The sequence below is a fragment of the Drosophila hydei genome, unplaced genomic scaffold (genome assembly GCF_003285905.1).
Source record: "Drosophila hydei strain 15085-1641.00,03,60 unplaced genomic scaffold, DhydRS2 tig00000149-arrow-pilon, whole genome shotgun sequence".
Taxonomy (NCBI): domain Eukaryota; kingdom Metazoa; phylum Arthropoda; class Insecta; order Diptera; family Drosophilidae; genus Drosophila; species Drosophila hydei.
In genome coordinates, this window is record NW_022045678.1 from 5,205,286 (window position 1) to 5,225,231 (window position 19,946).

A 19,946-nucleotide genomic window follows, 5' to 3' on the forward strand; every position below is an offset into this window, starting at 1 on the left:
CTACTTCGATAGAATCCAATCGAGACACGAAATCTGATTGGCTGATTTAACATTCTACTTATTTTAGTAAATACACACGCCAGTCCTAAGAGTCGAAATATATATATCAAAGAGACACGATCCACAGTTGTAGACAATGTTAAAGCAGTTGATAGTTTTAATATTTGTTTAAATGTAATTTATTTAAACGTTTTTTACACGTTTCTCGGTTGCAATCAGCGTGCTCCACCAAAACGTAAATAAAAGCTTAAGCCAGACGCGACGCATTTGGTTTCGGTTTTTGTTTCTATTTTGGTTTTTGGATTGATGTTTGTTTTTATTTGGAAAGCTATTTTGTTGACTTTTAGCTTAATAGTGGTTGTTGTTTTTGTGTGTTGTTTTTTGTTATTAATTGGTTTATTTAATTAATTAATAATAACTTTAAACAGCTGCCTTCTCGACCAACTTGAACCAGTGGCCGCACTCACAACGTTTCTGATTGCCCTTCTGCAGCCACATCCACTGCACGTAGGTCTGATCCTCTTCGCCTGAAAGTTAAGAAAGGGTATATTACTTTATCGAGGTAGCGTGTGAAGTCTACTCACAGATGCAGCCAACAATGCGAGCATCGAAAGCCGATGGAATCAGATTGGGGTTCTCCTTAGTGCCAGCACCACGCTTGAACACCTTCATGTCGAAAGGATTATCGTTGCCGGCCGCCTTCAACAGCAGTTCACGTTTCTCAATACCTGTGGCGTGCTCCAGGGGATCGTTCATCACTACGAGAAAAGAACAGTTAGTTAAATTTTCATAAGATTCCAATGGGTTGCTAATCGCTTTAGCCTACTGGCTAAATATATATATTATTATTTTATTGTCTATTGGTTTGATGCAGAGTTAGATCATTTAACAGTACTTTACAGCGCTTTCCTACTGTAGCCCTTTTATATATGATATCCATATAGTGGCTACTTCACCTTCGATCACTCACAATGTTTTATTGTTATAGCCCCTATACTCCGCCCCTGGTCGCATTAACCGCTTGCTGAATCAGCTGTCTGTGCACATTGATTATATAAAAGCTCACATAGAAAGCCTCAACTCCTTCGACATTCACGCATACACATACACTACTTTCAATTATCATTGTATTAGTATACTAGCGATAACACGGCGAGGTGCGAATTACGACTTTTGCGTTTTCCTTTGGCTTAGCATAATAACATTTGCACTGGGCGCAGCTATTACATAACCTCCAGCATAGATTGACATAGTTTTTGGTCATTAGAAATGTGGCAAAAACCTGGTTGCACTCACAGCAGGCTTTGCATTGCCTTTGATTTATTTCCCTATTATGTAATATGGATGATGCAGGCGCTGCCTTGGTAGCGTTTCCTCTGCCACACGGAAAAGGCGAACGTGACAATTGATTTGCGCCTTTTTCCTACTTACTTTTGCAGGTACGCACGGAGTTGTATGTCACATTTTGGCGTGCGGCGGCACGAAGCGCCATGCGTCCACAGATTGATGCCATTATTGTTCGTTAAGCAAAGATTTGTTGGTCTTGGGAAGCGTTGAACAGCCGAATTCTTTCGTAATTTTTCACAGCGAGACTCAGGGCAGGTGTTGATTCGTGAGTGGTATACGCTAGTTCGCAACTGGTTCGATCAACGAATCAATTTCAAACCACTATCGAACTAGTGTTGCGCAATTTTGCGCACGACTGCGCAGCGTTGCCAGATGTTCCGATATACTAGCTATGCCGCGAAAGTGGCGGTCTAAGCACAGTTAATTGAATAAAACTCCGACACTTTTCTGATTTTTGTGCTAAAATTGTATGCAAAGGCGACTTAAGTGTTTTATATTAAGTATCCAGTATATAATTTAATAAGTAATATGTTCACTAAAGTTTTATATAGCTAACCGCAGTGTGATTATTTGTGGGTGTTGTGCCAGATGTTGCTTGGTAACCAAAAAGCGTTGAAAAATATCTTATGAAAGTTTAAGTTAAAAAAGTAGAAAAAAATGTCTAATAAGCCCACAATTTGCTTTGATATATCAAAAAATGAACGTTTTCAAATAACAGACAATTACAAAATGTTGCATCGCAAGCTAAAGGCTAATTGGAATGTGGAACAGTAAGAGGCATTAAACTGATTGATTAGATATTTGCAGATATATCATATATATTACTTAGAAACGAAGTTGACCTGAACAAGGAGTGCTTGGCACGCACAAAGATTTTTGTGCTGGCTGGCCCGCAGGATCGGTTCACCGAGGAGGAGTTCGAGGTGCTCAAAGACTATGTGGAACAATCGGCAGGCAGTTTGCTGGTACTGCTCGGCGAAGGAGGTGAACAGGAGTTCAACACGAATGTCAACTTCTTTTTGGAACAATACGGCATCTATATCAACAGCGATAATGTAGTGCGTCCGCATTACTACAAAAACTTCCATCCCAAAGAGTGCATCGTGGGTGGCGGCGTTGTCTGCGAGTCGATGTGGCGACAGCTGCTCAAACGGGACATCGAGAAGGTGGATTATGATTTCAGTGATGAGAAGTACAAGATACACTTTCAATATCCCTATGGTGCTACTCTAAATGTTTCGGAGCCAGCAAACGTGCTGTTGACCACGGGACCCGTTGTCTATCCCTTCAATCGTCCTTTGGCCGGTTACTATAGCAATGCCAAGGGTGGCAAGATATTGGCCCTGGGCTCCGGCTATATATGGCATGATAAGTACTTGCAGGATAAAACGAACGATGCTATGCTGGAGTATATGCTCCAACTACTGGGCACCGAAGAGATAAACTATACGCACTTGGACTTTAATGATGTGGAGGTTTGTACTTCTCATATACCCGGTGTTCAGAAATGAAAGGGATATGATATGTTCGTGTAGGCAAATGTTACTGGTATATAGCATACGTTAGCTACAGCAGCAGAGCTTGATTTATCACAAAGATTATAAACAAATGTTTTCCTGATTACATTTGAAATGAGCTTAAAACTAGGCATGATGATCTGGAGAACTTTTTTGGTTTTTATACAAATATTTGAATAAGTATTAACATCCAAAAGGTTCGATATTATTGACAGATCACTTGGTATTATAAATAATTCAATAAATATTTACAAATTTGGATTTTATAGGAATTAGAGGTAGGTACAATGTAGGTACTAGACTTGAAAGGGAGTTGGTAAAGGATAGTAGATAGTAATATTAGGTAGCAACTATTTAATCTGTATCGACAGTCGATTTATTCGAGAAGGTCCATCGCGTGGAATACAAGATTTAGAGGCATCTTGTACACCACATGGTATATGCTCAGATCAATATAATTCCTAATTTATTTTCTTCGATAGTTTTTGGATATATTCGTAAGCTTTAGCTGTACTATACTACATTACTTGTTCTCGTATTAGACACTATTTGAAGTCTGATCCCTTCCTTTCCCATAGCTAAACGACAACAAACACTTCACGGACTTGGCTTTTCTCGCCGACATGCCTAAGGCGTGTTTGATCGACTCCATAGGCACGGAGATGCCCGCGGATTTTAAGGAAATGTTTGACATGTCCCTCTGCTCGCTGAGCAATCGCCTGTTGAAGGATGTGATCGATACCTATGCCCAGTTGCACGTAAACTATGAGCCGTTGCGCATAATTAAACCACAGTTTGAAATACCATTACCAGCATTGCAATTGGCCACATTTCCGCCAATATTCAGTGAGCCACCGGCGCCGCCTCTCGAGCTGTTCGATCTGGACGAAACGTTCAGTCCAGCTCGTTCGCAGCTTGCACAGATAACAGGGCAATGTTTGCAGGCCCTGCGCTCCAAAGAGCCGGCACGTCGAGCGCCCAATCAGCGCGAGCTGGAGAACTACGTGAAGGAGTGTGCACGCATCACGGCTATCATCAGGGAACAGCAGGAGATGCCCGCCCGCGAAATACTCAATATTGTGGCACGCCAGATCAGCAGCTATGCACCCTATGCTGAGGACTAAATCCCCAACAGGTGCTCCAATTACTATAATTTGCAAACAATGCGCATTCCATGCAGCCAATCTCTGTTCTTCAAAACACTTGAAGAGGGTATTCCGAATGTATGATGATTTGTGTAACAGCTAGCAGTCTTGTGAGGAATATTTGGAGAAGTCATTAACATTTTTAAATTGTTTTGAAAATAGCTTAAAAACGTGGAATTTTTAATATTTTTATAATAAAATAGTATACTATATAATATATATATAAGAGGAAGATTTATAGTCATTTTTATTATTTTTGTTAAATTGAATGTGTGTATTATTTCTCTAAGATCGTATAAAACAGTATCCCATGTTTGGGTATAAACTTTTTTAACTAACTTAACTTATAATTTATATGTCATAGTCGCTCAGATGAGATCATTAGCGAATTCAAAGCACAATTGCTAAATGCCTGAGTTGGAAAGCACGATTTATAATGCCTTCTTTTCCATCTAGAAAATGTCATTTATGTAAATATCATTTATGTATCATCTATGTAAATACACATAAATGTGTATATGTAGAGTGAAGAGTTAAATCAATGGCTGGCATGAAGAGAGGAAGGAAGTTGAGAACCATTTTAGGTTCTACTAGTTTTGTAGTATATTTAAAAATGATTACAAGTACAGTATCATATGGCTATGATATATAACGTAATTAGCAAGTGGTTTTACTCTAGTCTAGTCCTTATTTAATTATTATCATATATCGGCAGTGCATTCAATATTCGAGTTCCAAATGTTATAACTTTTTGTTCTTTATTTAATTTGCCTTTTGTCGAAATCAGCAAAAATTGTGCATTTTGTTTGAGGAGTTTTTTTAGTCAAATTGTAAACCAAGTCCATTTTATGTAAACATGTTGGCGACTCGTATTCAAACATGGCCGGCGTTCTCCCTACACGCTATCCCCAATGCCCCCGCCTTGCCGTCTCCCCAGCTTGCTCGAAAAGTTTGCTTCAATTACGCAGAAGGTGCAGAACATTTTTGGTCCGTAACACAAAACCTGTGGGAAGTAAAGCTATATACTTACCAAAATGCACATTATATTTATAACCAAAAAATTATTGTTTACTGCACTTAATTATTTTTATTAATATTCCCACAAATGCGAGGGATGGGGGAGGGGATGGACTTCTATTCCCTATGGGAGCCTAGTTGTTCAGTTTTTAGGTGGCAACAATTTGTTTTTCGTTTTTGAGAAGGGGCGCCAATTGTGTTGTAGGCGATCGCAGGGGTGTGTGAGCGTGTGTGAAGTGTGTGAAACCGCTAGTTAATGCTTGTCACAACAAATGCCTGTCATCAATCGCTGCTCTGCGTGCTCCAGGGAGCTGCCACATAAAAATACAGCGCAACTGTTTGCTAGAAAATATCCTGTTAACAAAAAACTCTGCAACTGCAACTGGCGCTTGTAAATTTAGTTCTAGTATGAAGGAAATTAAAAAAAAAGAATTCTCTGGAGCTTTCGCTCCTCTCGAGCAGCTGCAGCTAACACCAACTCGCTTGATTTCGTATCCTGATTTTTTTAAATAAAAATAATAGATTTCAAATATAATTTCTTATTATGGTGTTTAAACTTTATTCAAAAATGTTTGAGGCAGGTCTGCCTGTATCTTTTGATTTCAGTTCGCTTCAATGATTATTCTGCTCAGTTGCATCTCTTGTTACTGCTAGTACATATGCGTATGCTCTCGTCGGTTAGGATAGACCCTGCAGCCTTCTCGGAGCTGCCTTGCAATCATTCTCATTTCCTTCATACATACGTAAGATACAAGGAATTATGACCTATCAAGTTTAAACCTACTCCAGCCCTCACTAGACGCATAGCTAAAGTAGTTGGATTTACTGCTTGATCCGTGCGCGACGATAGCTACCATAGTTGATTACTATTTGCCGCCATTCCGAAGTTATTGCGATACTTATCGGCTACAAATTTTCTTATATATATATTTTCTTATATATGAAAATATTTAATATTTTCTTATATATATATATGATTGTTCTATTGATCTGTATGTCAGCAAGGGACAAGGGAATCTTTGGTCGCGCCTTCTATGCTCCATACTTTGTCTGCAGTTTTGGTTTGTCAATCAATCAATCAACATTGAAAGCTCCCACCAGCCTTGGCTTGTTTAATTCCATAGTCCATGGCCCCCATTTGGCGGCCATTTTGTTGACCGCTAAATGTTGTACAAGGCTTATATATATATATATATATATATATGTGTGTGTGTGTGTGTGTGTATGTGGGTGGCACTGAAGGAGGAGGGGAACTTTTGTTAGCAGTAAGCTGCAAGTAAAGAGTATGAAGAAGTTATATTGAAATTCGACCTGAGCCAAGTAGGAAGTTACCTTGAGTGCATTTCTACATATTGACAGTGACAATGCTGTCCAAGACAACGTTGTTGTTGTTGTTGTTGTTGGCGGTTGTTCATTCATGGTTTCAGTGCGGCAAACAGGTTCACAGGCTCAACAGAAGCCGCACAAGTTTTTCCTGCCATTCGCTGTCGCTTCTTTCACTTTAAACAGAAATAAATGAAAGCAAAGTAAAGAGAAAAACATGAAAATTCAACTGCATATGCTCGTACCTCAGTCCATTTGCCAATGTCTGAACAGCTGTATTTGTTGTACTTCCGCTGCTACTTCGGCTGCCCACGTCCCTTCACTTCGTGCAAATATCATAGGAAAGTCAAGAGGCTTGTTTGACTTTTGGTCGGCATCCTTTTAGCAGCTGTGATTGCCGACTGTCTGGCGAGTTGATCGGCCCTTATTAATTATACAGTTACTAACAAAAGTTGTCACACACACACACACACAGACACAAGCACACATTTGTCACCTGTGCGCTGAAAATTCGGGGAAAACCCCCATGAAAAGCGTGCCCTGATGCGGGTCGCGGACGAACATCATTTTAATTAAATTACACCACCAAAACGTGCGACATCACAATAATTTTCATTGTCAAAAATTGGGCATCATAAAAAACCACACGTCTGCATCGTATATCCAACAGATACACCAACAACAGCTATCACAAAAGCCAACAACAACGACAAAAACAACAAGCTGCATCTATTGTGGGAGCGAAAGAGCTAGAGGAACACACACACACACACACACACTCTCACGCACATTGAAAGAGAATGTAACAATCAATTAACAGGTAAACGGCCTCAAGCATCCAACATAAATATTTCATTTAACCCTTAAGTGATCAATGTGTTGTTGTATAAACTCGAGTGTTAAGCCTAATCTGAGTATAGTCTTATCATTTAGAATATGTTTTATGTAAAGTTAATTAAAATGAGCTACTAAACTTTAATAGTATTCTATAGGTAATTAATATATACTTATAATTAATATATACTTATACTTATTAATATATATCTGCAGTGCAGTTTATGATTGACGTTTCTTTGGTGTAAATTAACGATATGCTCTATGGAGCTGTTCATCTATAGATCCAATAATATTTATCGTTGATGAGCTGCTGAATTCAGAAAAGTGAACTAGTTCAAGAAATTTAAACGCTGCAAGTTATTTTATTTTCACTAGGCATATTATTACATGTCCTAGACCTACCCCACAGAAATAGATAAATATGTAAAGTAGATAAATATATGGATTGATCTCATTGGAGTCCAAGCCATCCGGTTACGTAATATTATTGTTAACAAATTTGTTTATTGTCTAGTATAAGACAGATTGCAAATAATAACAGCAATTAAAAAAAAAAAAACTAGGCATATTACGATAGACTTAGGTTTTCAAAGTGACTCGATGATGTCTCATGTCTATGTCTCTATAAAAGTCAGCCCAGGCTTATTCACAGAGCACAGAACAGCGGCCTTGGTCTGCGGACCTCGACTTCACTCCCATGAATCAGTCTTTAGGAATTTGCAATGATTATAGAGCTTATAATCTGTAAAGCACATTTATTTAAGACAACATGAGAATTTTAAATAGTCAGTGCTAAGAGCGTTAGTCATACGCAAGACATTTCAAAAGACTACGAATGGGTTAAGCATATATCTATCTATAAACAAGTAAGAAAGCTCTAGTCGGGGTGCCCGACTAGGAGATACCCTGATCCCAGTCCTCTGAGTTTTTTTTAAATTTTCCGTAGTTTGTATCGAGTATTCAAAAAAAAAAGAAAACAAATAAAAATCGACATTGCGAGACCAGGATTCGAACCCGGATTATTTGCGCAACGTGCACAAACTCTACCAACACCGCCACTTCATAACTAAAAAAAAAAATAGAACAATAAAAACATTTCATCTCCACTGGTCTCGAACCCGGCCCAAGCTGCATACGAGCGGCGTCTCTACCAACGCAGCCACTTCCCTTCTTATGCGAGATGTTGCAAATTTGAACATAAGTAGCAGCTAATAATTCAGCACAATTCAATCGCAATTTCAATTCTTGGAATAGAAAAGAATGCACGCATTTGAATGTATGTGTGCACACGCATAGGAAAAATGCGTGCGCGTGGCGCTGCTGACATGTGCTTTTGCAAATTGGCCAAACGTTTTGTTTAATAACTTCTGTTTCACTTAATGGATTTTAATGAAATTTTCAGCATATGATCTACATATCCTATTGGCTTGGTTGAGATGCAAACGCCTTCACATAATGGCCCTAGTTCCAACTAAACTTAAATTCTAAGAATTTGGGGGAATTTGGAGCCGGTATCCAAAATCCAACAAAAATCAAAATTGCATAAAATATACATAAGACTAAATACAAAATTTGGAAGCTCTAGCTCTTAAGACGTTCGAGATATAATTTATTTACTGCATTTCAATAATGTTTTTATTCGATAACAATTAAATGCGAATAGTTATCGAATATTTGAAACAAACTTGACCTGCGCGTGCTATACACGGACCTACAAAAAAAATTTCAAGTCTCTAGCTCTTATAGATGCTGAGATCCACGCGTTCACACATACGGACAGACGGACAGACGGACAGACGGACAGACGGACAGACGGACAGACAGACAGACGGACAGGGCTCAATCGACTCGGCTTGTCGTCCTGATCAAGAATATATATACTTTATGGGGTCTGCCACGCCTCCTTCTGCCTGTTACATACATTTGCACAAAACCATTATACCCTGATTTCCCATTTTTAATGGGATCAGGGTATAAAAATAGAACAATAAAAACATTTCATCTCCACTGGTCTCGAACCCGGCCCAAGCTGCATACGAGCGGCGTCTCTACCAACGCAGCCACTTCCCTTCTTATGCGAGATGTTGCAAATTTGAACATAAGTAGCAGCTAATAATTCAGCACAATTCAATCGCAATTTCAATTCTTGGAATAGAAAAGAATGCACGCATTTGAATGTATGTGTGCACACGCATAGGAAAAATGCGTGCGCGTGGCGCTGCTGACATGTGCTTTTGCAAATTGGCCAAACGTTTTGTTTAATAACTTCTGTTTCACTTAATGGATTTTAATGAAATTTTCAGCATATGATCTACATATCCTATTGGCTTGGTTGAGATGCAAACGCCTTCACATAATGGCCCTAGTTCCAACTAAACTTAAATTCTAAGAATTTGGGGGAATTTGGAGCCGGTATCCAAAATCCAACAAAAATCAAAATTGCATAAAATATACATAAGACTAAATACAAAATTTGGAAGCTCTAGCTCTTAAGACGTTCGAGATATAATTTATTTACTGCATTTCAATAATGTTTTTATTCGATAACAATTAAATGCGAATAGTTATCGAATATTTGAAACAAACTTGACCTGCGCGTGCTATACACGGACCTACAAAAAAAATTTCAAGTCTCTAGCTCTTATAGATGCTGAGATCCACGCGTTCACACATACGGACAGACGGACAGACGGACAGACGGACAGACGGACAGACGGACAGACGGACAGACAGACAGACGGACAGGGCTCAATCGACTCGGCTTGTCGTCCTGATCAAGAATATATATACTTTATGGGGTCTGCCACGCCTCCTTCTGCCTGTTACATACATTTGCACAAAACCATTATACCCTGATTTCCCATTTTTAATGGGATCAGGGTATAAAAATGTCGTGCTAATGATCAGTAGAGTGTAATAGAAGTTGTGGTCGAACTGCAATCACTTGATCAATCAATTAGTAAAATTTAAATTAATATATATTTAAAAATGTCAAGTTCATACTTTTTTAAATACTTATAAAACTGAATTTTATTTTAAAAATATAAAATGCGACCAGAATTGGTCAATAGAAAAGGTGTAGTGTTCCACCAGGAAGTTTGATAACTCGCCAAAAGCTATTGCAGCTGGAATGAGATGTGCTAACTTACCCACCATATACTTCAGACTTGGCACCTTCGGACTATTACTTGTTGCGGTCTCTGCAGAATTTTTTGGATGGTACAACCTTCACCTCGAATCAGGACTTAAAAAACCAATTGAACCAGTTTTTTACCAGCAAGGATCAAAAATTGTATGAGCGTGGAATCAATCTCTTGCCTGAAAGATGGCAAAAGGTATTAGAGAAAAATGGAGAATACAGCATTTCATAAAATGTTATATAATATAAAAAAATCGGGTTTGAATTGCACTAAAAAAACGAAAATACTTAGTGAACCACACAATATATTCCGCATTGTAAAGTTGTTACCTTGTAAACATACTTAAGCTGCACACTGGCGCACACACAAGGGTTAAAGAGCCGTTGACCCAGGTCTTTCCATCTCTCTCTCTCACTCTATCTCTTGGCACGCTTCGATATCAACTTTAGCTGTTGCTGTTTCAGCTGTCTTGCGAGCGGCTTATGGGAACATTGTTAACCCATTATTGAAATAGAAAGCTTGTCTATTTTATTGGTTTTTTCGGTGATTGTTATTAATTTGTCATAAGGCCGCGACACGCTCTAATGATGCATGTAAATGCAAAACAAATGACCAACCCAGCCCAGCCCAGTCCTGACCAGATTCAGCTACAAGTCCAGTGACCAGCGAGCAGCGAACCAGATTTGACCATTTGAAAAATAAATTTAAAAGCGCGTGTACAATTTAAAATGAAATAAAATCAGAGTGTTGTAGCTTTCGAAACTTTATGAGCATGTTGTGCTTATTAGCTGCAGTGCGAGAAATGGCGACATCAGCATCCAGCAACAAAAGCGACAACAACAACAGCAACCAGCTCGACACGCATTTCCACGGCTAATTTTTCACGCACGCTCCAAAGCCCGTTTGTGCCCCCTTTCGAGGCACAACAAACGACAGCGAGCGACAGCTCCTGGCCAGGCTTTAGCTTGGTATGCTCCTTCAAATAAATGCGAAACTGGGTATACTCCAGATGTTGGCAGAGTTTGTAACGTGCACAGGAAACTCTTGATTTTTTATCATTTAGATTTTGTACGACTTTCAATAACTTTTATATCATTAATCAGCTGCGCTACGTTTCTAATGTAGCTTTAGAAACTTGAGAAATAATAAAAATACAAATACATAATATAACATGAGCTCGAATGGCATACCTTTTTATACCATTTATTTGAGTCTGCTGATATGGAGGGAATTGTATTCTAAATGGATGAGCTAAGGGCTGAGGTTTACGCCTAGCTATAGGGCTTATCAGTCTTGCAAATGTTATTGTAGCAAAATGTATTAAAAACATATAAATATATATTTAAACATACACTATAATTTATATCTACATTTCTATGCACTCAGAGAACTTTGTCAATACACAGGCTTATTCAATATCTCATGCTTATCACATAAAAAGCTCTGACACTAATCGTATCATATCGGGGAGAAACTTATCAGAAACGAACTTAATAGCTACTAAATGCGTGCTCAAATGACAAAGATTTTTCATAGAAATCTGGTATTATTTAAATAGAATATAATAAAATTTTATTTTATAACTTTTTATGCTTCAGATACATTTAAGAGAAGGATTCTGCATACAAAATAAAAAGAGTATAAAAATCTTTGTCGACGTGTATATATTTATTGGACTGCATATTTTAGCTTAAGAAATGTTAAATGCATTAATTGATGTTTAATTAATTAATAGATGTTTAAGCAAGTTCTGAATTGCTTAACTCTTAGCTTTAAATAAATTTTTTGCTTAAGGTAACTTTGTTGGAGTTATTAAGCATGTTTTCATATAGACAGCTATAATCTTAAATCTTCAATCTTATCGTGCCACTATGAAATTTGTTATCGTAAGTGTAGTAGTGCATTCGTTAAGCTGTCATTTAGTTAGTTTGTCGCTTTGGGTGTTGTTGCTTTTGTTTTTTTGGCACAACGACACGCACGAGAAATTCCAAGAGATAAGCATCGTGTACGACAAGGTGTATTATGGACCCCAGTCCGATACGCAGTCGAGTGCCATACTGTTGACTCTGTTAAATTGCCAATATTTATGGTTTTGGCCGTTGAGCTTGACTTGTTAAATGGGTGTTCCAGCCAGAGACAGGAGGAAGCAGTAAGCAGTGAGCAGCCAGCAGTCCAGCAGTCCAGCAGTCCAGCAGTCCAGCAGCCCAGGAGGCAGCCTAAAGCTGGGTAGCTGCTAAAGCGTTTAAATACAAAACGTGTTGGCTCGATAAGCACGCAACCAAATCGTGTCTGATTCGTGTCTGTTTCGTGACTTCACGTCTCGTGACATGCCTTCAATTTTTGACATGGCATGTCAAAGCTGAGCCGCTAAGGTGGTTCACTAAAGTGAGCTACTAAACTAACAAGTTCATGTTCATTTATTATTCGTGCCAATGCGAGCAAAAAGAACCATTTAACATAGCAGTTCACAATTGAACTTCTTTTTCAAATTGAACTAGTATTTTCAACTGTACTTTTTTTGCAGCAGCGACGCCATTTTCTAGTTTCTCTCGTGCATCCATCTCTTTCGCACGGTGTGCAGCAAAGCATTAAAGCAGAAATGCGACATGTCGTCAACGAAGCTATAAAAATGTCAAAACATGCTACAAATAAAGCAGAATTATAAAGAAATCTAGCGAGAAAAATAAGAGAAGAATTATTAAAGTGATATACACACATACAAGACAAAACGCTTTGTTTGTGACGCTTGGCAAACCAGTCGGGCAGTCGACAACTGAGATACACTGCAAAGGCGCTGAGTTGTCTAATTATAAGCTCGTTTTAGACATTTTGCTATGCAAATCTCAATTATGGTTAGCCAATAAATATATGTGTGTCTACACTAACTTTTTCTTGTAAAGGCAGTGATATTTTATTCATACAGTTTTTGGGATTTAAGCTCTACTCTTGAAGAAAGAAAACAGAGAGAGAAAGAAATATATATGTATTTCTCTTCCTCTCTCACAGTCCATGTCTTATCCTTCATTCTCGCTCTCTCTCCCTTTTTGTCTGTAGTTGCAGACTATTTTGAGAGAGGCTCTTGTAAAGAATCCTTCAGTTACTACATTCCATTCACGTTTTATATATTTTTTTTGCTTACATATAGCTTCAATATTTGTCATCATAGAGCATTTACTCACCTATCATTGCTCATTCGATGACAATTTTTTCTTTATAGTAGAATATGAAAGTTTTTGTTGTTGCACTAGTTAACATACCTGCGCATCTTTTATTATTGATGTTGTTCTTTTTTTTTTGTTTCCAGGTTGATACGTTTGCTGTTCTTGCGGTTTTTATGGTTTATATATTTTGTTGTAGTTGCCTTTTAGGAAAAGGCATTGCAAATACGAAGCTTTTTTAGCTTTTCCAACATTTTCGAAACAAGATTTGAAATCTTAGATGTGTGAGATGTTTTGAGCCGAAAAATATGAAGCCCTTATCTTTAGTGGCAGCGAACGAAGCGTCGTTCAAAATGTCATAAGTCACACCTGATCATTTGTCAGAGCTGTAATATGGCTAAGCGAACGCCCACCGCGCTAGCGGAGAAGGCGTGGGGGGAGGACTATTTGTGCCGTAAATCAATGCGCTGCATGTTAAATTTGACGCCACATAAAAATGCAAATCGTATGCATATATAATAAAATATAATTTTTATAACTTAATTAAGCGAGCTCCATTCGGGGCTAGAGTCTAGAGCGGGGCGCAACATGCTGCGCGCTTTGGCTTGTGGCTCATTTAACTGGCGCCAAGTTTCAAATTGATTTTAACCAGCTGGTCGACATTTACATGACAAAGACCAGACCGGGCGGCCAGTTGACCAGTCGATGTGGCTCGTGATAAGAACAAGTGCTTATCAAATGACCAACCAGCCAGCTGGCCAGCCATCCAGCCAGCCAGCTAGCTAGTCGAGTGAAGGTAGCAGCTCATCTTGATTCTCGGAAGGCCCATCAGAGATAGAAGCAGCGCGCGTTCATCTGACATGGCATATAATAAAATAATCTACCTCTAATTTGGGTGTCGTTTACACGTGCCACAGTTCCAAACTCTGACGCTTTGCATCTGGGCCGGGGCAGCTCATTAAGCGGCTGCAATCGCTAAATCTAAAACAAAACTTGGTATGCAATGCTCGTGACTTTGAAATTCAACTTCAAATTGGAAGTGGCATTTTCAGCTTTTAACGGAATTTGAAAGTCTGACTTTTTATGAGCAGAAGCTCAGGAATTTTTGGCTTTCTCTCCTACGCACAGCATTTGTGTGGTTGAGGGACAAAAAACAGTGCTCTTTTAATTTCCTTCAAACATATCGAGCTTCAAAGACTCGGTTAATCAATCAATCAATCATTTTAGATTTTAAATATAAAACTTTACTTGATGCTTCATTATTTTTCTGCGACACAAGCTTCTAGTTGAATTCTCTTCAGGTTGTGTTTTTGTTATCAATCAGTCATTTAATATCGAAAGTTTAGTAACTGGCACCTGGCTTAACTGTGCCGTTTTCTTAATTGTAACTCTAACAGCTTTGAATACTTATAGCTCATCAATCAATCAATCAATCATACAAATCTATATATAGTATAGTATACTTGTGTATTTTTCATGACAAATGGTAGCTGCTAACTCTTCAGCTCTTTGCCAACTTCTTTTCTACTATAAAATTGTTAACCTCCTAGCTCCTTTAGTGCTTCAATCGCATATCAATCATTCAATCTCGCCTACACACATTATATAACGTAGCACTTATTATTATTTCACACCTTCGTTTCTTTCCTAACTATCTCTATCTTATAGTTTAAGCTATGCATCGAGCATCAATCATTCAGTCAGTCATAAAGCCAATCTCCCTAAGAGATAAAGCTTATAGCTGTAGTTTATCAACTCTTTTGACACGCAAGTCTAATTTCCAGTTAATCCAGTTATCATCTAGACATGTATTTTTCTAATCCATTCTTAAGTTTTTCAGTTTGTTCTCGTTCCTCAGATTTGATGTTAACATATTAGTTGGGCACATGCCATCAATTAGAGGGCTCTCCCGCTATTCAGTGAGCGCCTTGACCCCCCAATTTGTCATTGTGTTTCTTTGTATGGCTGACGTCTCAGACATTTATTTATATTCATGTGTGTAATTTGCTATTTTCTTATATTTTACTCCTCTTCTTAAGTTTTCGTTCTCTTTTTGAGCGACACTTGACCCTATCAAATAATAACGACTTGTGTACACGACTGGACAGGCGCTGGAATTGGTGACTGTCTCGAAATCTGGCGCCGCTTACACCGCCAGCGGCTAAACAAAAAAATGAAGAAGAGAAAAAAGAAACATCAGCCAAATACATATACAAAAGTCAATAAACTTGAATGTGATGTGATAAGCGAACTGCGGGCGGTATTGCTAGCGGCGGGGGAACTAAATATAAAAAGGGCTTCTGTCCACAAGAGTGGAACGTGCAATCAGTTAGAGACTAGCTCGGACAGCAGAAGGATAATAACCTGTGATATTATAGATAGTGAAGGTTTAGTCAGTGTCTGCGTTTAACTATTTTCTTATTTAAAAAGTTCATAGCTCAGATACTGGAATATCTTGAGCAGAAGCATTAGCTCAGTAGTCGAGCTCGAGCCTCAGGCCTCAAATGCATTAAGCAACACATCTTATATGACCCAAATGCAAGGAGAATTGCGAAAGAAACTTGCTTTAAAAATGATTCTACTCACATTAAATCTTTTTACTTCTAAATTCCTCAATGCTTTTATAAAAACTTTAACAGCTCTGTAAGCCTACAGCAGATTTTTGTGATGGATATTATCGTTTAGAATTATTTTTTATTTATTATGATTTTTATTTAAATTTTGTAAATTCTCTGTTTATTAGCAAAGTACTTTTGATGTGCTTAATATGCTCACTATTATCGATAAATATCGATATATTTATTTAGTTCAATTTTCATTTGAGTTTTTGGACCTTGTTTAATAGAATCTTGTGTAACTCATCATTTCTTCCAATATCTCTTTATGGTTGCTGAAATAAAGTTTTATAGTAATTTTCATTCAGAGTTCAAGCATTGGGTTTTCAGTTTTAAATGGAACTTTCATAAAGTAATCTATAATTTACGTACATATTTCCCAAGTTACAATACTAATGCAAGACTAGTAAATATAAATATGACAGCGCAGGTATTTATCGATAGCTTATGACTGCTTAATCGATAATGTCAGACATTGCTTTAGTTATCGCTCGATTGCAAATTGTGTCTTCAGTTACCAAACGAAGAGGATTGCCTCGAGCTACCCTCAAAATTTGTGTGTTTTTTTTTAGTCGAGTAGCCGAGATAGTTTTATAGAGGGTTGCTTGATTAACTGTGCCTCTTTCTTTAAACATATTTGTGATAGGTTACTCTACGAGTACGGACCCTCTTCTTTTCGTTATTCTCTTTTATTACATTTTAACTAGCTGAACCTTTGGCCTCAGCTGAAACGATGCGTTGACTCATTTTAGTGTTTACTGTGTGTGAGCCATCGCCAGCTGGGTTTCCTTTTCTGTTTCCCCCGACTTACTGTCAACTGGCGCTACAGCAAGCCGTTTGGCATAAATTATAAACGCACGGCGCCCAGCTCGGCCCGGTCGCTGTAAACGGAGTGGCATCCACGGAGTCTCTGTCCCCTGTATCCCAACTCCGACTCCAACTCCAACTCCAGTTCCAGTTCCAGCCTCAGCGTCTGCATCAACTTCAACTTATTCCAGCGATTTTTAACGCGCACAGCGGGTGCCCATTGTCCGCGGCAGTTAAACAAGACGCTTTTCAGCTCGTAAAACACGGCACTGGATTTAGCTGGGTGTATTAATGCTTGTGCGATGTAGCAAAGGGTATATTGGCTTTGACTCATAAGAGTCAGACTTTAGACTTTCAGTTTGAAATGATAGAGCTCTGCTCAAGCTCAATATTGAGAGCTTAATGAAAACTAGTCTATAAAATTGATTTTACTACCCGCTACAGAGTCCTTTAGTAAATAAAATTATCGATTGCAAATCTCGATAACAATCAGTCAAAAATTCATGTTGGGCAATAGTGGATACCCTATCTTATTTTTATACTTGTTGAAAAACTGAAAAGGGCATATTAGCTTGGTGTAAAGTACATCAACATGCAGCGTCAAGACTGAGTATATTGGAATGGGAAATACTGAAGAGATCATCTAAAATAAATCAATTGATATTTTACACCTTAAGCCAGTAAACGCTAATGATTACACCACTCAGAAAAATCTGCTTTTTTATAGTCAATATATCAAGGAGATGATTATAAGAGCATATAACAGTCTCTAAAAAGTTCTTATTGAACTCCAGACGGGTATTTGACAATGGTTTAGACCCGACTGTAAAGTCTCTATATGTCTATATCAATTGAATGATCAGTTTATATTCTAGTTTATTTGGTGCACTTGGTGAACTCTGGGCGAGCATTAGGCAGTGGGTTAGACTCTGCTCAGCTTTCATATTTGTTTTCTTTCTTTGGTATTTTGGTTAATAAAGTTATTGATTTGTGTTTAAGTGGCGTGGGTGAAACGCTTGACCGGCTGTGCTGTGGGTCCCCCTTTTGCGTCCTACAAGGAAAGGTGCCTCAGACTAAACTCAAGCCTGGACCATAACAACAACAACAACCAGATGAAATTAATGTGCCACATTTGTGGGCAATCTCTCTCGCATTTATCAGTTTATTTGTTTTATTAAATGCTGAGCTGCATTTTTGTAGAGGGCTTAAAGCTGACGCCTGTCAATTGCGACATGAGCAAGTCACGTAGGAAGGCCCAAGCTTCAGCCACCCAAACCGACCTCCCTGCGCCCCTTTATCCGCCCGATTTGGGGCGTGGGCGGGCGGCGCGTTTAAGTAGCTTAAACAGACGCGGTGGTCCGAGGCATAACTTTGTCTAATGACTCGGAAATCCGTCACTAATAATAAAAGCCAAGGCTATAAAAGGCAGCGAGCATTTGAGACGTCAGTGCTCGATTCTCGTTCGTCGCGTCTCTCTCTCTCCCTCCCTCAATCCCGCTCTCGCACTCGCTCTGTCTCTCTGCTATATTGGCCAGTTGCAGCAGTTGCTGCTGCATTGGAGAGGAGGCAGACAGGGGCCCGACTCAGCTCGACATTGAGCACGTGTGTCTCATAATCCTATTACCGCGAGAGCAGTTGTCGATTGTCGTTTCTCGATTTTATGAATGAACAACAACATTCGCTGCCAGCGCAGCACAGTCTGTGCAAAAAGTGTGCGACTTATAAGCTTCAATTAATCAACTCGCTTCACCTGGGGGAATCGTAAATATCCTTCAAGTGGGTAACGAGCCAAGAGTGAAATTCGAATGTAGCTTAAACAGGCAACTTACAAATTATATATTTGATGGAAAATATTTATACATTTCCTAAAGAAGTCTACAAACGGTTCTATTTAAATCATATGAAGCCAACTAATTTAAATATTTAAAACTGAGGTAACAGTGCACCAACTTTATTACCTCGAAAAGTTAGCACAAAATTAATTGGTGAACTAGATACAATCGAGGAGCTAATTGAAATAAAACAAGTTTTGTAACCCTTCATATATACAACTTCAGACCTTCTTTCATATCATTGAAAATTTAAATAAATGAAATTTTGCACTTTTTTCAAAACAATCAAAACTTTAACTACCTCTCAAACAATGAAAATAAATAAAATTGTAATATATTAAAACTGAGCTAGATTAACATTCAAAACTTCTAAATGGAATTCTTCTAAATTTAAGTTAGGTTCAGGAACTAGTTCGCACTTGTTCTTCAAGGCAATCACATTAACTGAATCATCTTTAAAGTGCTTTCAATTTGAACTTTAAATTAAATTCGATTAACGCCTGAGGGCACGCCCTCAACAAAAAAGAATACATTGAGCGCAACTCAATTCCTTTTTTTCGCTCGCTCGTTATCTCCTTTTTTATACGATTTCTTTTCGGGGGTGACCCCACGCATGCGCCTCGCATTGCCCGCGTTATTGCTGCGGGGGTTGCAGGAGTGGAGTTGTTTTTGTATTATTTTTTCAAAATGGCTGCTCAAATATTTGATTGTCGTCTGGGCCGAAGTTGGCGCTGTTGTTAAGCCTAACTGTTACTGTCGCAATTCATTGAATTTGCAGGGCTAATTAAACACGTTAACAACTGTCGCGATGCGTTGAAGCGTGCAGGGATAACTTTTTGCCATTTGGGACGCCAGACGCCAGCAAAAAGAACAAAAACTATGGCAAAAAAAAAACAAAACTTTGCACAGTCTGTTGCCCTGGTTCCGTTTCATCGTTTTGATCAGGGCTAAAGACCAGCGGCTTGGTAACTGTCTATATATTGAAACTCCTATCTCCAATATGCCGCATCGTTTGCCTAATGTGAGTGGACAGTTTGCCTGGCGCCCAATCAAGTGTTTTCAAATTGGGTTAAGCGAGTGCCCCAAAAATGTATAAAATCAAGATGAAGAAGAAGAAGAGCAGCAGCAGTCTCTGCTGCAAGCACCGTTCGTGGAAGCGAAAGGCGCTTCCTGGAAGCCACATTGAGTGCTGCCCACTTGCTGCACAA

At 38.6% G+C, this 19,946-nt stretch overlaps 2 protein-coding genes and 1 long non-coding RNA gene across 3 annotated transcripts; 1 reads left to right on the forward strand and 2 right to left on the reverse strand.

The window, feature by feature from the left end:
- Positions 1-372: 372 nt before the first annotated feature.
- On the reverse strand, positions 373-1,612 carry LOC111592637 (cytochrome c oxidase subunit 5B, mitochondrial). Its single transcript, XM_023304981.2, has 3 exons — positions 1,432-1,612; positions 585-758; positions 373-527 (listed from the first exon to the last, which is right to left on the reverse strand). The coding sequence occupies exons 1-3, from the start codon at positions 1,511-1,513 to the stop codon at positions 421-423; spliced, it is 363 nt and encodes a 120-aa protein (XP_023160749.1). The 5' UTR covers positions 1,514-1,612; the 3' UTR covers positions 373-420.
- Positions 1,613-1,718: 106 nt separating this feature from the next.
- Positions 1,719-4,069, forward strand: LOC111592636 (intraflagellar transport protein 52 homolog). Its single transcript, XM_023304980.2, has 3 exons — positions 1,719-2,117; positions 2,177-2,822; positions 3,443-4,069. Exons 1-3 carry the CDS (start codon positions 2,005-2,007, stop codon positions 3,986-3,988), a joined length of 1,305 nt encoding a protein of 434 aa, XP_023160748.2. The 5' UTR covers positions 1,719-2,004; the 3' UTR covers positions 3,989-4,069.
- Positions 4,070-6,238: 2,169 nt separating this feature from the next.
- Positions 6,239-6,694, reverse strand: LOC111592649. Its single transcript, XR_002750974.2, has 3 exons — positions 6,595-6,694; positions 6,359-6,525; positions 6,239-6,296 (listed from the first exon to the last, which is right to left on the reverse strand). It is a non-coding gene; the product is annotated as an uncharacterized LOC111592649 (long non-coding RNA).
- Positions 6,695-19,946: the final 13,252 nt, after the last annotated feature.